Raw genomic sequence first — 21,582 nt, 5'->3', positions numbered from 1 at the left:
ATCTTGATCACGCACTCTCTCTTTCCCTTTCTCTGTCATCCTCCCCCCCCACCCCCCGTGTCGTCCTCCTCCCCCCCCCCCGTGTCGTCCTCCTCCCCCCCCCCCGTGTCGTCCTCCTCCCCCCCCCCCCCCGTGTCGTCCTCCTCCCCGCCCCCCCCCCCCCCCCCCGTGTCGTCCTCCTCCCCCCCCCGTGTCGTCCTCCTCCCCCCCCCCCGGGGTCGTCCTCCTACCCCCGGCCCCCGTGTCGTCCTCCTCTCCCACCACCCCCCCCCCCCCACCGTGTCGTCCTCCTCCCCCCCACCGGGGTCGTCCTCCTCTCCCACCACCCCCTGCCGTGTCGTTCTCCTCTTCCCCCCCCCCCCCCCGTGTCGTCCTCCTCTCCACCACCCCCTCCCCGTGTCGTCCTCCTCTCTGCACCCCCCCCACCCCGTGTCGTCCTCCCGCCCTCCACCCCGTGTCATCCTTCCGCTCCACCCCCACCGCGCCCCGTGTCCACGCAGTCAGTTTCACAGCTGACAGGCACTGACATCGGGAAAGGCTGCTGGATAACCCCGAATCTGTCCGAATTTGGGAAACCGCTGTTCCAGCTCCCAGCGCCTGTCAGCTGTGAAACTGACAGCGCAAATTTTTTAAAAACCAGTCTGAAAGATGAAGACAATGGAAAATTTCTCATCTCTGACACACATCTGCTGCCCGGATGGAAACCTTTGGAGGGCCGGATCCTGACTCATGGGCAATATGTTGAACTACCCTCATTTAGATTATCTGATCAAGTCTCTTGTTTGGGCTTGAACCCACAACCTTCTGACGTAGAGACGAAAATGTTACCCACTGAGCCACGGTTAACACAACAGTCCAAAGGAATCTAAATATAAGTTATGACGATGGACTTAATGGATTTAATAGGAGTAAAAAAAAAAGTTAATGGACAATATAATGGGACTTGAAATAGCCAAATCTCCAGGGCCTGGTTGTATCCACCTTAAGAAATTACAGATGCATTAGTCATATTTTTCCAAAGCACTTTGGACTCACTTCAGATTTGAATTGGAAGTCACTCTGTTATTTTAAGGGAGATGGGGAGCAACCAGATAACTACAAGAATGTCAGTTTAATATCAGTTGTGGGGAAGATTCTGTAATTTATCAACAGGGACAGAGTGACTGAGTACTTGGTCCGGTATAACCTAATTCAGAGAGAGTCAGCATGGATTTGCGCAGGTTAGGTCACTAATCACGTTAATCCTTTTTGAGGAGGTCACTAGCATAGTGGATAGCGGGGAGTCTATGAATGTTGCTATATGGACTTTCAGAAAGCATTTGATAAGGTTTCACACAAGAGATTAATAGAAAAAAATAAAAACACGCAGAATTGTTTGTGAACTTGTGACATGGGTTGGTAATTGGTTGGGAGGTGGGAAGCAAGAATGGTGATAAAGGGCATACCCTCTGATTGGCAGGTTGTAACAAGTGGTATTTCCCCAAGAATTTGTACTGGGACCAACGTACCCTTTTTTTTTTGTAATACGTAATTGATTTGTCTAAGTGGCCCCACAAGTACAGTAACTTAAAGCACTAACTTGTGCGCAGCCTGCATGGGAAGTTTCAGCTTTCTATGCTGCTGTGCAGCTTAGAGGGAACATTAATTGGGACCTCAGCTGTTTATTATAAATATTCATCACAGCTGAAGAAAAAGAGAATTGTATATCCAAATTTTTAGGTGAGACTATAGAGACATATTGAATTGTGTATTTGAGAGCAGGAGATTGCAAAGGGACATAGACAGACAAAGTGAGTTGGCAAAACTATGGCAGATGGAGTTCAATGTTGGAAAGTGTGAGGTCATCCTCTTTGCACTTAAGAAAAACAAATTGGAGTATTTTCTTAATAGAAAGAGACGCAAAACTGTGGAGAAACAGTGAGATTTTAGTGTGCAGGTGCACAAATCATTAAAAATCTAGTGCACAAGTTAATCAAAATACATATTAGAGAGTTTGGAATACAAAAGTAAGGAAGTGATGCTGCAGTTGTACAGCACCTTGGTCAGATCCCCATCTGGAGGACTGTGTTCAGTTTTGGGCAGCACACCTGAGGAAAGGTATACTGGATTTGAAGGGAATACAGTTCAGATTCAGTCGAATAATATCAGGGGTTAAAGTGTTAAATCATGAGGGCAGGTTACATAAACCTGGCTCGTGTTCCTTTAGTCTAGAATGGTGAGAATGATTTAATAAAGGTCATCACAATGATAAAGGGATTCAGAAAGATAACTACAGGGAAGCTATTTTCTCTGGTGAAGCCATTCAGCACAAGAGAACACAATCTCAAAAATAGAGCTATGCTATTCTGGAGTGAAATCAGGAAGCAGTTTTTCACAAAGGGTTGTGGAAATCTGGAACTTTACCCCAGAAGGTTGTGAATGCTGAAGGTCAGTTGAAATCTCAAAGACTAAGATTGACAAATTTTTATTAGGTAAGGATATTGAGTTATCTGGAATGAACATCCATAGTCTAATAGAATAGTGGGACAGGCTGAAGGGGTTGTTCCTATGTAGTCTCCCAGCTACTCAACTACAGCTAGGGACTCCTCTATCTACTCAATTAGGGAGGAACCATAGCACTAATGACACCGATTAAATGTTCGTGTGAGATGCCAACTGGTGATAAATCACCAGGGAGCCAGTCATTCTCCAAATTTGATCAAGTATGGGTTCATAACCTCAGCAGCTATCGTAGAACCTGATGATGTTGTAATCCTCCGGAGTCCACACACAACACAGTGATGCTGTATTTGGTCTTGTGCTGGAGACCTTGCTGCTTGTTTATTGCTCAGATCCTGCAGCCTGCTTTTGCCTTACTCAGCCATGTTTTATCCTTACTTATTACTGGCAAATAAAATAGCTAATTTCAGAAGCAAGAGAACTGTGTTCCAATCAATACAGGGATGTGTTGCGTCCTAGAGAGACTCTTACTTTGCCAACTGCTCTCACTGCCTCTTTTACTTCCTCAGACTGATGCAGATCCAGAAGTTTGTAAGAGGATGACCAAGAAGAACCGCTTTGAGCCAATTCTTTCACTTATTGCTTATTATCAGATGGTAAGAATACTGAACACTGAGAGTTGGAGCATGAAGAATGTGCATATTGCCCCAGAGGGAGATATCCTTTGCCCTTTACAATATTATGTATTGGATTTACTTTGTAAATGTTTCTGATTTCTACCTGTTCTAGAATACAAGAAGAATAAACACTGATGGTGCACTACCTTTGCCTGTGTTGGTGGTGAGGATGTTCCTGACGGTTCCTGGTATAGCAGGGTTTAGGAATTTGTTGTGTGGGGTCACAGAGCCTTGGACTCTACTATGTTTAACATCAAAATTTTCTCGCAGACCTCCTTCCTTGTGCTGAATTTTGAGGCTTAATTTCATCCAGTCCTATTTCCTTGTTCTATCCCTCCCTAATCCCATCCCCTTGATTTCACCCCTCCCTAATCACTTCACCCTGATTTCACCCCCTCCCTAATCTCATTTCCCTGATTTCAGGCCCTCACTAATCCCATCCCCTTTATTTCTCCTCTCCCTAAACCCATTTCCTTGTTTTAGCCCACCCTCATCCCATCCCCCGATTTCACCTCCTCACTAATCCCATTCCCTGATTTTTTCATTTCCCGTATCCCATTTCCCTGATGTTTTCCCCTCCCTGATCCCATTTCCCTGTTTTCTCACACATCCTCTAATGTTGCTATAGAAATTGCTAAATATCTATTTAAATTCTTTCATTGATTTACCATCAATCACTACTTGTGACAAAGCACTCTGCGATCTCAGAATGCAGTGTAAATGTTTCTTCTCCCTCTTTCTGAATCTGATATTTATTTTGAGATTTCTGTCTTCGATTGACCTAATCTGCGTTAGCCTTGTCTCATTATTTTTGTCCAGCTCTATCACTCAAGACTTCAGTTGAAGAGAATATAACGATAGCTGCTCTTGTTTTCCATCGTAACTCAGGCGCTTGCAGTGAGATGGCCAAAGCTGCACACAGTGTTATAGATGTGGCCCAGCCATCATTTTTTGTAATCATCACCTCGTTGCTTTCATATGCAATTTCTCTCTGTCAACCCCAAAATTACATTTGCCTTCTTAGTCCTAACAATTTATTTGATGTGCATGTGTAAAGCAATTTTATGTACAAGCAGCGTTAGAGGGTATGGAGTCAATTCAACCAAGACAGGGGAGGAGGGGGAGAGGAAAGGGGAGGTAAGGGTGGGGGCATGGGCCGACAGAAAAGGCGTAAAAAGGTGAGAAGGGAGAGAAGGAGGGCAGGCGAAAGAGCAGATGAGGAAAAATCTCAATGTTCAACAACTATCCTAGTAGTGGTTCACCTTTGCTGTCCCTCCCCTGCCGCTGACCCTCCCCTGCCGTTGACCCTCCCCTGCCGCTGTCTTTCCCCTGCCGCTGTCCCTCCCCTGCCGCTGACCCTCCCCTGCCGCTGTCCCTGAATTAGTCAGTCCATAAAGGCATTGGTGTCATTTTGGTTCAGGTGAGTAGCAACAATGGAATCCGATGAGCCAATAAAGCTTGTATGAAACGATTAAAGAATACCGAAGGAATCCTTAACTTCTTGTTGAAGAACCATATGGAAATGCACCATCACTTGTGTAGAGAATTACTAGGTACCTAAATATTATTTTGCCTGAACTGTCTTACTTGAGCTGATCTGGATTATGTTGGCGTTTAACCTACCAACCCTCTGTTAGTGTACAGACAGGCTTCTGAGTGATTGAGTAAACTTCTTGTCAAAGTCAACAAAGAGGAGATTAGACCATAAAATTGTGAATTCTTCATTGAGGTAATAAGGATGATGATGTGAAATGGTAAGGGTATGCAAGATACTGGGGTAGATCTTATTCACAGATAGCATTAACATCTGAAATTACTATTCCAGTGTATTATTACAGTATTAGCTGGGTGCTATTTATTGCAGGTTGATATTATACTCAGCGACCAAGATTGGCATAAAGTCAATAATGAGTCTTCTGGATATATTAAGAGTTTAGTTCATTCAGCTTGTTTCTGGTAATTTCCATAGTTTTTACACAGATTTGAGGAGCTTATCCAAACTTGTCCATATAGCAGGGAGGTTATGATGGAGCTGTATAAAACACTAGTTAGGCCACAGCTGGAGTACTGTGTACAGTTCTGGTCGCCACACTATAGGAAGGATGTGATTGCACTGGAGAGGGTGCAGAGGAGATTCACCAGGATGTTGCCTGGGCTGGAGCATTTCAGCTATCAAGAGAGACTGAAAAGGCTAGGGTTGCTTTCCTTAGAACAGAGAAGGCTGGCGGGGGACATGATTGAGATATACAAAATTATGAGGGCATTGATAGGTTAGATAGGAAGAGACTTTTTCCCTTAGCGGAGGGGTCAATAACCAGGGGGCATAGATTTAAGGTAAGGGGCAGGAGGTTTAGAGGGGATTCGAGGAAAAACATTTTCATCCAGAGGGTGGTTGGAATCTGGAACACACTGCCTGAAGGATGGTAGAGGCAGGAACACTCAACATTTAAGAAGTATTTAGATGAGCACTTGAAACGCCATAGCATACAAGGCGACGGGCCAGGTGCTGAAAAATGAGACTAGGATAGTTAGGTGCTTGATGGCCGGCACAGACACAATGGGCCGATGGGCCTGTTTCTGTCCTGTATAACTCTATGACTTGGTGCAGTAGAGTTGGTTGCCTCACCTCACTTTTGAATGATTGGACTAGTGTGATCACTCTGGTGTTGTAGTCTTTCTCCTTACGGTGTCTGTTGTCTCTTCACTGCCCTTATCTCACCTTTATCAAGAAATTAACTCATACATAAACTTTATACTGGCTGCAGGAGTTCTGAAGCTTCTCTGAATTCCTGTAAAATATCTCCTGATATCCTTTCGTCTTTTCCTCCTCCTGCTCGCTGGTTGTTCTGATCATTCTGTATTTGGCGTCAAAACACAAAACATCTTTTATGCTTCTGATTCACAACTGAAATTCTGAATTAAGTTCAACCAATCTCTACAATCCACCTCTTAAATATCCATACTGGCCAGTCAGATTGACATCTTCTGACAGGAGTTCCTTACGTGGTGATAATTATCTTAGACAGGCCCAGGAGTGCTTAGAATGGATAACTTTTAAGTGCTTGAGAGTGGGTAAAAATTGATCCATCAACTGCAAGTGGACTTAATGTATTATCCATAAATACCTCTCGTAAATCAACCCAGGTAAGGACAGTGTTCAGGGCCCTCTATGAAATTCCTTTCCTGTTGTTTTTGCAGTCGGGGAAACCAGGGAAGGTCCAAAATGATCACTCTTGTGATCATCTTGAAAACAAATTATTGACCTGGTTAAGAGATTGCTTCAGCAATAGAGAGTAGGAAAAATAGATATGCACTCAAATTGGAGAGAGGCGACTAGTGGTGTTCCACAAGTATCTGTGCTGGGGCGTCAACTATTTACTAATGGCTTGGATAACGCAATAGAGAGCCGTAGATTCACATTTGCCACTGACCCAAAGATTGCTGTTATAGTAAGGCGGTACCCAACCAGCCCATGCTTGCAAAACCCAAAACACAGTGCCCAACATTAGATGTGTTTCTGCGATTGATAACATTTGCTAAATAATCCGCAGTGTGCTAATAATTACACTGACAACCAATTTAAGATTGTTAGTCGGGCTCGCAGTGTGGCACATTTGCGCGTACTGGAAGCTACATATATTAATACACAGGGCCCTGTTCTTTGCAGACAGAAATAACATGTACACATTGTGCCTGTTTTAGCTGAACAAAAATAAGTGACAGCCATTCATTGGTTCATTCCTCAAAGAAATGCCTTGGCCAATCAGAGTCAAGCCGCCTGGTTTAAATTTCAAACAAAGCTTGGCAGTTAACTGTCAGTCACCATAAACTGCTGCATTCTCTGTGGACGCACCTCTACCAATCTGCATCCACTTGCCAACCAATCAGCACTGTATTCTCATGCCATTTAAGTTGTTGTTTTCCCTTACATTGGTTATTCTTGCATATTGTCCTGATGGGTGCAAGACTTAAAGCTTCGGCACCATGTCTCTATTTTCATCAATTCTCGAGGGTTTTTTTTGTTCGTTCGTGGGGTGTGGGCATCACTGGCTAGGCCAGCATTTATTGCCCATCCCTAATTGCTTTTGAATAGAGTGGGGCAAAAGAAAACAAAAGGGAAGGTGTTGATAGGACAGAGGGTCACAAAGAATAACTGACAAGGCGACCTTCCCTTTTGTTCTATTTTGCCCCACCCCTGCTTTATTTGCTTAAAACCTTTTACATTTCTAATCTTTGCCATTTCTGATGAAGGGTCAGTGACCTGAAACGTTAACTCTGCTTCTCTCTCCACAGATGCTGCCGGACCTGTTGAGTATTTCCAGCACTTTTTGTTTTTATTTCAGATTTCCAGCGTCTGCAGTATTTTGTTTTTATGATGTTAGTGAACCAGATGGGTTTTTACAACAATCGACAGTAGTTTCATAGTCACCATTAGACTAGCTTTTTTTTAAATTCCATTTTTATTAATTGAATTCTAATTTCACCATCTGCCGTGGTGGATTCAAACCCATGTCCCCCGAGCACTAGCCTGGGCCTCTGGATTACTAATCCAGTGACATTACCAGTACACCACCGCCTCCCCAAAGCACAGATTCACCTGAATGTTACCAGAACTCCAAGGGTTGGATTGTGAGGAGAGATTACATAAACTAGGCTTGCATTCCCTAGAGTATAGAAGAATAAGGGTTGATTTCATTGAGGATTTTGAAAGGAATTGATAGGGGGCTGGGAGTCTAGGACAAGGGGACATTACCTTCAAATCAGAGCCAGGACATTCAGGAGAGAAATTAGGAAACACTTCTTGACACAAAGGATGGCAGCAGTGTGGAACACCCTCCCACAAAAAGTAGAAAATGCTGGTTCAATTAATAGGTTTAAATCTGCAATCCAATGATTTTTACCAGCAAGGATATTAACCGATATGGAGCCACAATGAGTGGATAGAGTTCGAATGCAAATAGTCTAATTGAATGGTGGAACAGGCTCAAGGGATTAGATGTCCTGCTGCGGCTCCTGTATTCATCATCATGTGTTTCATCATTCTTCCTGACAAGCATGATGTTTATGGTTCTGGCTCCCAGTTGGAACCAAATTGTTGTCTTCAAGAAATGATTTGGTTCTCTGAATACTGTTTTATACCCATAGTTCATAGCATTAACCCTTTCAGTCTTCCCAGAATTCACCACCACTGCTTAAAACTCCATTTCAATTCTACCTCTGGCCAATTTAGCTCTTTTGCCTGCAGATGCACATTGTCCCTGTTTAACAGCTTCCACCTATCCCAGGATTTCCTCCAGAAATTTGCAACCCAACTTTGGCATTGTTTCTTAAGCCACACATTGATGCCTCTAGCCCTCCTGCCTCTAAGTACAGGAGACCAGAAGTTAAGTCCCATATGGGTAAGGGGAGGTTTGAGCAGCATGGGGCATTTTTCTGGGGGGGGTGTGGAGAGCACTCTGGAGTCGGGGGAAGCACTGCTACTCTGGTCTCCACAGGATGTTTCTCTTTAATTAAACATCAGGCTGCAGAAACCTCTCGAATCCCAAGTGGAGCAGGCCTGCTCCTGCTCCTACTCCACTCAATTGAAACTGATTTCCTGCAAAGGGGCCCAGAACAGATGTGCATGTCTCATTGACATTGTACAGTGAATAAAGCCTGTTTTAGGCAGCTGCCTGGGAGGCTTGCAAAGCTGCTTTTACCAATATGGTGACATCCGTAATACAGGCATGGGCACCCCCCAAAACTAGTCCTTTCTCTCCCTATTTACCACCTGGAAAATGGATGCAACCAGAATTAGTTTCTACCCCTTTGTGTCTTCACAACTAGATAGCTTTGCTTTGTTTACCATTGTAGATAGCACACAGTGTGTGGGATGAGCTGTGGGTATGAGGGAATTGTATTGAATTCTGCTAGTTACAGCTGTGGACTTACTGTCTCAATTATACTGAGTGCCATCTCAGGCATTGGGATTAGTGTAGGGCCATTTCATTGTGTGTAATGAGGCTGCGTCACTTGTTAAAATGTGCTACGTTAATAAGTTGCACAATACCTTATCAAATTTAATATCAATTATTCTGAAATTATAATTAGTAAAACAACATGAGAAAAAAAAATTCCTTCAGTATTGTTTTTCTGAATCATGTACCTGAGAACTTCAAAAGGAGTGATTGTAAAATCAGGGTGTGAGCACTAACTGAAGCCCCGGTGAACACTGACAGCACTGTGGAGCTGGGAAGATGTATTAATACTGAATGCTGATCAGCAGTGTTGGTGTGCTGTGTGCACTGTGACTTACCCTTTGTCATGTTCTGTCCCAGGAACACCGTGTTACGTTGCGCCTATTCTTACTGAAGTGTTTTGGAGCCATGTGTAACCTGGACGCAGCCATCATCTCCACATTGGCAAACTCTGTGCTGCCAATGGAACTGGCACGAGACATGCAAGCTGACACCAAAGGTAGGCAAGTGTGCCAGGAAATCAATGGGCCTTTAACTAAAAAGGATTGAGTATTTGAAATGAAGTACATGGCTTTGTACAGATTTAATAATTTGGAGGAGTTGGGGTTGATGGTGTCTCTGTACAATGTCAATGAGATATGCACATCTGTTCTGGGCCCCTTTGCAGGAAATCAGTTATGATAAAATAATTGAGCTGGTTTCTTTCTCTGTCAGCCATGGCTGGTTGGTGCACTCTCGCCTCTGAGTCCAAAGTTCTGGGTTCAAGTCCCACTCCAAAACTTGAGTGCAAAAATTAAGACTGGCACTCCAGTGCAGTACTGAGGGAGTGCTGCACTTTTAAAGGTGCCATCTTTCAGATGAGCCGCTAAACTGAGGCCCGATAGCGGTGTTACGACCAGGTGAGAAAGGTGTCTGGGGTTCCCTTTCAGCCTTCACCTGATCTTACTGTAACAGGGTTTAATTTTTAACACACCGTGTTTTTCGCTCCCCCTTGGTGAATTCTTGTTCACCACTTTCCAATTATAAGGCAAAGAAACCAGCACAAACAGGTTTTCTTAGGTTTAAAGAAGATTGAAATTTATTAAACTTAAACTCTTAATTCGGTTGACGCCTACAGATACACAATGTCCCCATGCTAGCATGCATACATGATACACACATGCAAAATAGAGAGCGAAAAGAGTAGAAGAAAAAATAAAGTAAAACATTTGAGGCAATATCTGAAGAGTTTTTGTTAAGGTTCTTCGAGCTTGTAGAGTCCCTGATTGTAGGTCGATCTTGCTTTTTGTTGGAACCCAGTATTATTCTTAAACCTTGTTCGCTGTCAGAGACTTTTCTCTCTTGGGGTTTATGTGTCTTCAGTGGATTCAGAGGCTTGTGAGAAAGAGATGGGAGCAGACAGGAGAGATCTTCTCAGTCCAGGAGCAAACAGGCACTCTGAGTTCAAACTGTTTGTACAATTCAGAAAAACCCAGGTTGCCAAGCAGGTTAGTCATGTGACTAATTGGTCTGACCACGTCTTGAATTGTATCACCTTAGCAGTCTCTGGAATGCTCCTCTTACAACGATACCTGGTGATCAAGGTCCATTCCTTTGTCCTTCCAATCACCGTCTGTTGATATGCAGATGTATTTTCCAGCCACGGCTGATCTGCTAAAAAAAATCCTTCCTTCACTCCAGTAACAGTTTAAAATCAATGTTCATGATAAAATTAATGTGCCTCATTCTTGGCAGGTGGGGGGCTAACATGACAGCGGGCATGAAAGATCCCATGGCACTATTTTGAAGAGGAGTGGGGGAGTTTCCCCAATATTTATCCCTCGGTCAACTCCACATAGCAGATTATCCGGCCATTATCACATTGCTGTTAGTAGGATCTTGCTGTGCACAAGTTGGCTGCTGTGTTTCCTACATTACAACAGGGACCATGCTTCAAGTCCTTCATTGGCCACACAGCACTTTGGGATGTCCATTGGTCTTGAAAGGCACTATATAAATGCAAGTCTAAGTCTGTTTTCTGATAAAACAGATATTGAAATATGTAGCATTTTGATTCTCAGATGTAACTACCAAAACAGCCACTGTTCCAATTTGTAAAATATACACTGGGTTCATTCAAAACCATCCATTATTGGAGGTCAAACTCCCAGATTGAAAGATCTCCAAAAGGTCTCTCAGCCCTTCATTGACTCCATGATCACTGTCTCATGTGAAGTCCCAGTTAGGCATCAGCTGGTTTTGAGTTTGCTGATGCTACAGACTATTGAAGGGGCCATTGCTTTACTTTTTTTTAATTCGTTTTAGTGGGGTGCGGGTGCTGCTGACTAGGCCAGTATTTATTGCCCATCCCGAATTGTCCTTGAACTGAGTGGCTTGCTAGGTCATTTCAGAGGGCATTTAAGAGTCAACCACAAGTCACATGTAGGCCAGACCAGGTAAGGACAGCAGATTTCCTTCCCTAAAGGACATTAGTGAACCAGATGGATTTTTACAACAATCACCAATGGTTTCATGGTCACCATTAGACTAGCTTTTAATTCCCAATTTATTAATTAAATTCAAATTTCACCATCTGCTATGGTGGGATTCGAACCCATGTCCCCAGAGCATTAGCCTCGGCTCTGGATTACTAGTCCAGTGACATTACCACTACGCCACCTTCTCCCCTTGAGATGCCAATGTAGTGACAGCCAGCTCTGAGATGGGTACCTGTAGGAATTAGTACTAATATCATGATGGACTATGACCTCATTGCACCTGCCTGTGCTTGTTCATCTTGTACAGTGATGATAAGAAAAGGTCATTCGGTCTATACATGTCACTTCTATACACCAACCCTGCCTTTATCTTCAATACCTGGATCCAATCTCCTCTTAAGTCTTCATCTGTTGAGTGAGTACAAACTCATCATTGAGTCTGTCTTCACAGCTCAGTGTTCTCTGGCAAAATATTATCTTTGTTGCCCCTCTCTCCATCTTCTCCAGAGTTACAATGTGTTTCTGAGCTGGGTGACCAAAACTAGACCCAGTATTCTTAATTTTTTTTCTATTCTCTCATTGGGTGTGGGTGTCACTGGCAAGGTTAGCATTTGTTGCCCATTCCTAATTCCCCTGACAATTAAGGACAGCAGATTTCCTTCCCTCAATGACGTTTTGTCAAGGCCTTGTATCCCAATTAGAGTGGGGCTGATATGTCATGAATAGTCCGGGCAATACTGCTCAGAACCTTGTTTCCCTTGGCTGTGGCCTCCTCACTTGTTTGAAAGCCAAGTCTTTTGGCCTCTCCTACTTTACCTTTCCACAACACCCACTCATGTTGTTTTCCATTCCCTTAAGATTCAAACAGAAAAATGAATGTGGTTTTGGTAATGTGACAACCCTGGGACTAATGATTCTCAATGCATTGGAGTTGAGAAAGGTTTCTCCCCATTCTCAGTTCTACCCACCAAGATCCTCCTGCCTCAGAGGTTGGGCTACTTGTGCGACCCATATTCGGAGTGCTTCCATTTTTAACCAGACTGTGAAATAGCAAAGATTTCTAAACCAGGAGCTTCTCCTTTCAATAGTGGGAAATCCTTAAGATTTCCAACAAACACCAGGAAAGGACACATCATTGAGTGAAGGAGATTTGTGTTTGGTGCAGTATGCATTTTGAACTATTATCCTGTGCTATTTCTTATGTTCTTCAACAATGCAAGGTCTGGCTCAGCAGCCCCATTCATTTACAATTCTGTTTTCTCCCACAGTTCATTTGGTAAAGTTTATTGAGAGATTGTTCCTTACTTGCCTCTTTATAAGAAAAGGTAGAATGTATATTTAGAGAGTGCCTCAGAACATCCCAAAGCGCACCGCAACCAATGAATTAACTTGAAGTGCAGTCACTGTTCCACAACTAACTTGTGAGCAGCAAGGTCCCACAAATAAGCAATTAATCTGTTTTTGGTGATGTTGGATTGGACAATTAGGAGACCTCATGGCTGTTGGAATAGAACAATGGCACTCATGATGTCCACCTCAACAGTGAAACAGGACCTCAGTTTAATATTTAAAGATCACTGAGAGCAGAAACTGAGATGCTGTTCTTCCCTCTCTGGTTCCAGCCTATGCTGTTTCTCAGTTCATGTGCTGAAGAGACAAGTGATTCTTTCCTTCAACCCCAACTCATTCATCAGCCAGCAGATGTATTTCCAGTATCTGGATGCTTAATGAATCTGTGTCCGTTTCTCAGGATTTTTGAACTGTTTCCGCAACTTTGAGCGACAAATACATTCCATTATGGCTGGTTGGGGATTTGCCCCAAGCATATGTCTCAGAATGCAAAGCCTCTGCATTGATAGGTTTCCTAACTGCAGCAACACAGATTTAGATGCCTGTGTGTAAATTATGAATAAAGCAAAAAAGCACTGTTGATTTTATATACAGGGATAAAGCATTTTGTATTATACTGACCAGATAAAGCCCAGTGTGAATTGTACAGACAGATAAAACCCTGTATGTATCGTACAGACAGATAAAGCCCAGTGTATATCGTACCATCAGATAAAGCCAAGTTTGTGTCGTATTGAAAGATAAAGCCTGGTGTGTATCAGAAAGTTAAATAAAGCCCAATGTGTATCGTACCGTCAGATAAAGCCCAATGTGTATCGTACGGACAGATAAAGCCCGATGTGTATCGTACGGACAGATAAAGCCCGATGTGTATCGTACAGACAGATAAAGCCCGGTGTGTATCGTACAGATAAAGCCCGATGTGTATCGTACAGACAGTTAAAGCCCGGTGTGTATCGTATGGACAGATATAGCCCGGTGTGTGTCGTTCACTTAGATAAAACCCTGTATGTATCGTACAAGCAGATAAAGCCCAGTGTGTATCGTACCGTCAGACAAAGCCCAGTTTGTATCGTATAGACAGATAAAGCCCAGTGTGTGTCGTACAGACAGAGTAAGCCTGGTGTGTATCGTACAGACAGATAAAGCCCGGTGTGTGTCGTACAGACAGAGTAAGCCTGGTGTGTATCGTACAGACAGATAAAGCCCGGTGTGTATCGTACAGACAGAGTAAGCCTGGTGTGTATCGTACAGACAGATAAAGCCCGATGTGTATCGTGCAGACAGAGTAAGCCTGGTGTGTATCGTACAGACAGATAAAGCCCGGTGTGTATCGTACAGACAGAGTAAGCCTGGTGTGTGTCGTACAGACAGAGTAAGCCTGGTGTGTATCGTACAGACAGATAAAGCCCGGTGTGTATCGTACAGACAGAGTAAGCCTGGTGTGTATCGTACAGACAGATAAAGCCCGGTGTGTATCGTACAGACAGAGTAAGCCTGGTGTGTATCGTACAGACAGATAAAGCCCGATGTGTATCGTGCAGACAGAGTAAGCCTGGTGTGTATCGTACAGACAGATAAAGCCCGGTGTGTATCGTACAGACAGAGTAAGCCTGGTGTGTATCGTACAGACAGATAAAGCCCGGTGTGTATCGTACAGACAGAGTAAGCCTGGTGTGTATCGTACAGACAGATAAAGCCCGGTGTGTATCGTACAGATAAAGCCCGATGTGTGTCGTACAGACAGAGTAAGCCTGGTGTGTATCGTACAGACAGTTAAAGCCCGGTGTGTATCGTACAGACAGATAAAGCCCGGTGTGTATCGTATGGACAGATATAGCCCGGTGTGTGTCGTTCACTTAGATAAAACCCTGTATGTATCGTACAAGCAGATAAAACCCAGTGTGTATCGTACCGTCAGACAAAGCCCAGTTTGTATCGTATAGACAGATAAAGCCCAGTGTGTGTCGTACAGAAAGATAAAGCCCATCGTGTATCTTACAGTCACATGAAGCCCGGCGTGTATCGTACAGTCAGATAAAGCCCGGCCTGTATTGTACGGACAGATTAAGCCCGGTGTGTACCATACAGTTAGATATTGCCCGGTGTGTATCGTACAGACAGATAAAGTCTACTGCATATAGTTCAGGTACATAAAGCCTAAACAAACAGATAAAGTCCGGTGTGTGTTACACAGCCAGATAAAGCCTGGTGTGTATTGTACAGACAGATACAGTCCGTTGTATCAGGCTTGGACTGATAAGTGGCAAGTAACATTCGCGCCACACAAGTGCCAGGCAATGACTATCTCAAAGAAGAGAGAATCAAACCATCTCCGTTTGATGTTCAATGGCATTACTATTGCTGAATCTCCCACACCATCAACATCCTGCGGGTTACCATTGACCAAAATCTTAATTGGGCCAGCCATATAAATGCAGTGGCTACAGGAGCAAGTCAGAGGCTGGGAATCCTGTGGCATGTAACTCACCTCCTGACTCCCCAAAGCCTGTCCACCATCTGCAAGGCACTAGGCAGGAGTGTGATGGAATACTCTCCACTTGCCTGGATGGGTGCAGCTCCAACAACACTCAAGAAGCTCGACACCATCCAGGACAAAGCAGCCCGCTTGATTGGCACCCCATTAACAAACATCCACCCCCTCCACCACTGACACCCAGTGGCAGCAGTGTATACCATCTACAAAAGAGTTGTCCAACCTTTTCACGTGAGGAGCCACATTACAATTTTGTCCTGCATAGGGGGATGGTGAGCAAATTTCAGAAACAATGGGAATAGGAGCAGGAGTAGGCCATTTGGCCCCTCGAACCTGCTCCACCATTCCACTAGATCATGGCCGATCTACCTCAACGCCACATTCCCACACTATCCCCATATCCCTTGATATCTTCAGTATCTAGAAATGTATCGATCTATGTCTTGAACGTACTCAATGACTGAGACTCCACAGCCCTCTGGGTTGGAGAATTCCACAGATTCACCACACGCTGAGTGAAGAAATTCCTCCTCATCTCAGTCATGATTGGTCCATCTCTTATTCTGAGACTGTTTCCCCTGGTTCTATACCCCCCCCCCCCCCCCCAGCCAGGGGAAACATCCTTCCTGCATCTACCCTGTAAGAATTTTGCAAGTTTCAACGCAATCACCTCTCATTCTTCTGAACTCTAGAGAATACAGGCCCAGTCTCCTCAATCTCTCCTCATAGTACAGTCCTGCTATCCCAGGGATCAGTCTGGTGAACATTCGTTGCACTCCCTCTTTGGCAGGTATATCCTTCCTTAGATAAGGAGACCAAAACTGTACACAGTACTCCAGGTGCGGTCTCTAAAGGCTCTATACAATTGCAGCAAGACTTCTTTACTCCTGTACTCAAATCCTTTTGCAATCAAGGCCAACATACCATTTTCCTTCCCAATTGCTTGCTGCACCTGCTTGTTAGCTTTCAGTGACTTATGAACAAGGACACCCAGGTCCCTTTGGACATCAACACTTCCCAATCTCTCACCATGTAAGAAATACTCTCCATTTCTGCTTTCCTACCAAAGTGGATAACTTCACATTTTTCCACATTATTTTCTTGCCCACTCACTTAGCCTGTCTGAATCCTCCTGAAGCCTCTTTGCATTTCTTCTCAACTCACATTCCCACCTAGTTTTGTGTCATCAGCAAACTTGGAAATATTACATTTGGTCTCCACATCCAAAACATTGATATAGATTGTGAATAGCTGTGGCCCAATCACTGATCCTTGTGATGCCCCAGTAGTCACAGCCTGCCAGCCTGAGAATGACCCATTTATTCCTACTCTGTTTTCTGTCTGTTAACCAATTCTGAATCCATATGTTCTCATTTTGCTTGCTAACCTCCTGTGTGGGACCTTATCGAAAGCCTTCTGAAAATCCAAATACACCATAGCCACTGGTTCCCCCTTATCTATTCTGCTAGTTACATCCTCGAAAAATCTTCTGTCAAACATGATTTCCCTTTCGTAACTCCATGTTGACTCTGCCCTATCATATATTATTTTCTAAGTGTCCAGTTATGACATCCTTTATAATAGATTCTAGCATTTTCCCTACTTCTGATGTCAGACTAACAGATCTGTTGTTCACCGTTTTCTCTCTCCCTCCTTTCTTAAATAGTGGGGTAGTACGATACCTGCCAATCTTCAGGAACTGTTCCACAATCTTTGGATTTTGGAAGATGATCACCAATGCATCCACTATCTTTATAACCACCTCTTTCAACGCTCTGGGATGTAGATCATCAGGCCCAGGGGATTTTTCAACTTTTAGTCCCATTAATTTCTCCAGTACAGATAAAGGCATTAGAAATGTATCACATTATTAATCAAAACAACAAAAAATGTGTATTTTAAATGAAAAGACTAATTTATTAACTTACTTTCTCGTCACTATGTTGAACATTGATTTAGTGAGCTACCTGGCATTGTTTTTGACTCTAGACACTCAGTGCAACCCTACTGGAATCATGTCCATTTCTATATTTTACTGAAATCCCAGTAACAACACACCCCAACTCCTGGTTTTAAGTACAAAGTAACTATACAGTTTTGATAAGGAATATACTCTTAGCATTAAATCACACTACGGTTCTTTCAGCCAATATATGATTGTTTTCACCAACTCATACATGACCTTTATGGTTGATACTCAAAAATTCAAGTTCAGAAAGCTGCAGTTCAGCAAGAACGCGTGTACAAACAGACTGCTACAAAGGCTGTTTCACATATAGGAGGCAAGCCGAATTGTAGTGACAAATCTTAGAGTAGCTGGAGGAGTAAGCTAGGCCAGTAATGGGATGAGTGAAATCCCTGCAATGCCAGCTGTCAGGAGGCTGCTTCCTGTGCTTGGTTCAACATCATGGCCATAGATGGGTGGCTTTGGAGAGTTAATGCTCAGTTGTAAAGCTAATCTTCCCACGTCACGCAGGCACTCATGAACAAAGCAATCACAACAAGCCGGGAAAAAATATATCAGTTCCACAAACAGGGCAGGGCAAACACCCCAGGGAGGACAATTCCGGCACTAACCCGAGCCGACCCAGTTTACACTGGGCGGTTTTGACCCTGTTTTTCAAACACAAATCACTTTGCAGGCTTTACCCAAACAAACCACTTGTTTATGATCTATCTAAAGTGTGAAGTCCGGGCATAAAGTGTGTCAGAGATGGGCAACAAGATGGATAGAAACCTTTGGTGGCCCAAATCCCAGTCTTGGCAGGTGTCAGGTTCTTCTAAATTTATAAGTTATGAAGGATTGATGGGCTGCATAGAAACCTTTGGCGGACTGGATTCTGGTCCACGGGCTGTATGTTGGACAACCCTGATCTACAACATGCACTGCAGCAACTTGCCAAGGCTCCTTCAACAGCAGCTTCCAAACCCATGACCTCTATGATGCAGAAGGACAAGGGTAGCAGAAGCATAGGAACGCCACCACCTGCACGTTCCCCTGAAAGTCACACACCGTCCTGACTTGGAACTATATCGCCGTTCCTTCACTGTCACTGGGTCAAAATCCTGGAACTCCCTCCCAAACAGCACTGTGGGCGTACCTACCTCACTTGGACTGCAGCGGTTCAAGAAGGCAGCTCACCACCACCTTCTCAAGGGCAATTAGGAATGGGCAATAAATGCTGGCCTAGTCAGCGATGCCCACATCTGTGATAGAATAAAACAAAAGAAAGATAAAACCCGTTGTGTATCATACAGACAAAACACAGTGTGTATCATACAAACAGATAAAGCCCAGTGTGCATCTTGGAATACAGAGTAGAATTTCAAGATTTGCAGGTGATACCAAACTTGGAGGAGTGGCAAAACAGTGAAGCTGATACAAACTGCCTGCAACAGGACATAGATAGGCTAGCAGAGTAGGCAGAGAACTGGCAGTTGCGTGCATGCATTTTGGAAGAAGGGATAGGTTGAGGCAATATAGACTTAATGGCACAGTTCCAAAGAGTGTGCAGGAACAGAGGGACCTGGGGGTGCATGTGCATTGATCTTTGAAGGTGGCAGGACATATTGAGAGTGTGATTAGTATGGATCTTGGGCTTCAGAGGCATTGAGTACAAAAGCAGGGAAGTTATGCTGAACCTTTATAAAGCTTTGGTTAAGTCAGAACTAGAGTATTGCATCCAGTTCTGGTTACCACAATTTAGGTAGGATGTGAGGGTACTTGAGAGAGTACAGAGGAGATTTACCAGGATGGTTCCAGAGATGGGGAATTTTAGCTATAAGGTTAAGTTGGAGAAGCTGAGGAGAGATTTGATAGAGGTGTACAAGATTATGACTGGCTTAGATAAGTTAGACAAGGGAAAACTGTTCCCATTAACTAATGGTACAAGGACTAGGGAACACAAATTTAAGGTTTTGAGCAAGAGATGCAGGGGGAATACGAGGAAGAACTTTTTTACGCAGTGACTGGTAATGACCTGAAACTTGCTGCCTATGAGGGTGGTGGAAGTGAAGACGATCAATAATTTCAAAAGGAAATTGGATTGGCACTTGAAGAAATAAAGTGGGGGAATGGGACTGACTGGGTTGCTCAGTGGACAGCCAACATAGACTCAATGGGCCGAATGGTCTCCTTCTGTGCTGCAAATGATTCCATGACTGTGTATCATATAGTCAGATAAAGCCCGGTGTGTATCGTACAGACAGATAAAGCTCGGTGTGTATCGTACAGTCAGATAAAGCCCGGTGTGTATCGTACAGACAGATAAAGCCCGGTGTGTATCGTACAGTCAGATAAAGCCCGGTGTGTATCGTACAGTCAGATAAAGCCCGGTGTGTATCGTACAGACAGATAAAGCCCGGTGTGTATCGTACAGTCAGATAAAGCCCGGTGTGTGTTGTACAGTCAGATAAAGCCCGGTGTGTATCGTACAGACAGATAAAGCCCGGTGTGTGTCGTACAGTCAGATAAAGCCCGGTGTGTGTCGTACAGTCAGATAAAGCCCGGTGTGTGTCGTACAGTCAGATAAAGCCCGGTGTGTGTCGTACAGACAGATAAAGCCCGGTGTGTATCGTACAGACAGATAAAGCCCGGTGTCTATTGTACAGACAGATAAAGCCCGGTGTGTATCGTACAGACAGATAAAGCTCATTGTGTATCGTACAGACAGATAAAGCCCGGTGTGCATCATACAGACAGATAAAGCCCGGTGTGTATCGTACAGACAGATAAAGCCCGGTGTGTATCGTACAGACAGATAAAGCCCGGTGTGTATCGTACAGACAGATAAAGCTCATTGTGTATCGTACAGTTAGATATAGCCCGGTCTGTATCGTGCAGACAGATAAAGCCCGGTGTGTATCGTGCAGACAGATAAAGCCGGGTGTGTATCGTGCAGACAGATATAGCCCGGTGTGTATCGTGCAGACAGATAAAGCCCGGTCTGTATCGTGCAGACAGATAAAGCCCGGTGTGTATCGTGCAGACAGATATAGCCCGGTGTGTATCGTGCAGACAGATAAAGCCGGGTGTGTATCGTGCAGACAGATATAGCCCGGTGTGTATCGTGCAGACAGATAAAGCCGGGTGTGTATCGTACAGACAGATATAGCCCGGTGTGTATCGTACAGACAGATAAAGCCCGGTGTGTATCGTACAGACAGATAAAGCCCGGTGTGTATCGTACAGACAGATACAGCCCGGTGTGTATCATACAGACAGATATAGCCCAGTAATCGTACAGACAGATAAAGCCCGGTGTGTATCATACAGACAGATATAGCCCAGTAATCGTACAGACAGATAAAGCCCGGTGTGTATCGTACAGACAGATATAGCCCGGTGTGTATCGTACAGACAGATATAGCCCAGTAATCGTACAGACAGATAAAGCCCGGTGTGTATCGTACAGACAGATATAGCCCGGTGTGTATCGTACAGACCGATAAAGCCCAGTAATCGTACAGACAGATAAAGCCCGGTGTGTATCGTACAGACAGATAAAGCCCGGTGTGTATCGTACAGACAGATATAGCCCGGTGTGTATCGTACAGACAGATAAAGCCCGGTGTGTATCGTACAGACAGATATAGCCCGGTGTGTATCGTACAGACAGATAAAGCCCGGTGTGTATCGTACAGACAGATAAAGCTCGGTGTGTATCGTACAGTCAGATAAAGCCCGGTGTGTATCGTACAGACAGATAAAGCCCGGTGTGTATCGTACAGTCAGATAAAGCCCGGTGTGTATCGTACAGTCAGATAAAGCCCGGTGTGTATCGTACAGACAGATAAAGCCCGGTGTGTATCGTACAGTCAGATAAAGCCCGGTGTGTGTTGTACAGTCAGATAAAGCCCGGTGTGTATCGTACAGACAGATAAAGCCCGGTGTGTGTCGTACAGTCAGATAAAGCCCGGTGTGTGTCGTACAGTCAGATAAAGCCCGGTGTGTGTCGTACAGTCAGATAAAGCCCGGTGTGTGTCGTACAGACAGATAAAGCCCGGTGTGTATCGTACAGACAGATAAAGCCCGGTGTCTATTGTACAGACAGATAAAGCCCGGTGTGTATCGTACAGACAGATAAAGCTCATTGTGTATCGTACAGACAGATAAAGCCCGGTGTGCATCATACAGACAGATAAAGCCCGGTGTGTATCGTACAGACAGATAAAGCCCGGTGTGT

General features: G+C 44.2%; 1 protein-coding gene across 4 annotated transcripts in view; it reads left to right on the top strand.

Annotated features, from left to right (window-relative positions):
* LOC137379934 (NCK-interacting protein with SH3 domain-like) overlaps positions 1–21,582 on the top strand; it is a 423,995-nt gene that overhangs the window by 227,996 nt on the left and 174,417 nt on the right. For all 4 annotated transcript variants that reach the window (XM_068051320.1, XM_068051319.1, XM_068051318.1 and 1 more), the window contains 2 exons: positions 3,009–3,095; positions 9,434–9,572. In XM_068051320.1, the coding sequence (XP_067907421.1) occupies positions 3,009–3,095; positions 9,434–9,572 (226 nt within the window). The remainder of the gene's footprint in view (positions 1–3,008; positions 3,096–9,433; positions 9,573–21,582) is intronic.

Source organism: Heterodontus francisci, chromosome 19 (assembly GCF_036365525.1).
Source record: "Heterodontus francisci isolate sHetFra1 chromosome 19, sHetFra1.hap1, whole genome shotgun sequence".
NCBI classification, from domain to species: domain Eukaryota; kingdom Metazoa; phylum Chordata; class Chondrichthyes; order Heterodontiformes; family Heterodontidae; genus Heterodontus; species Heterodontus francisci.
The sequence above is the reverse complement of the archived record's forward strand: the minus strand, read 5'-3'. Positions and strand labels throughout refer to the sequence as shown.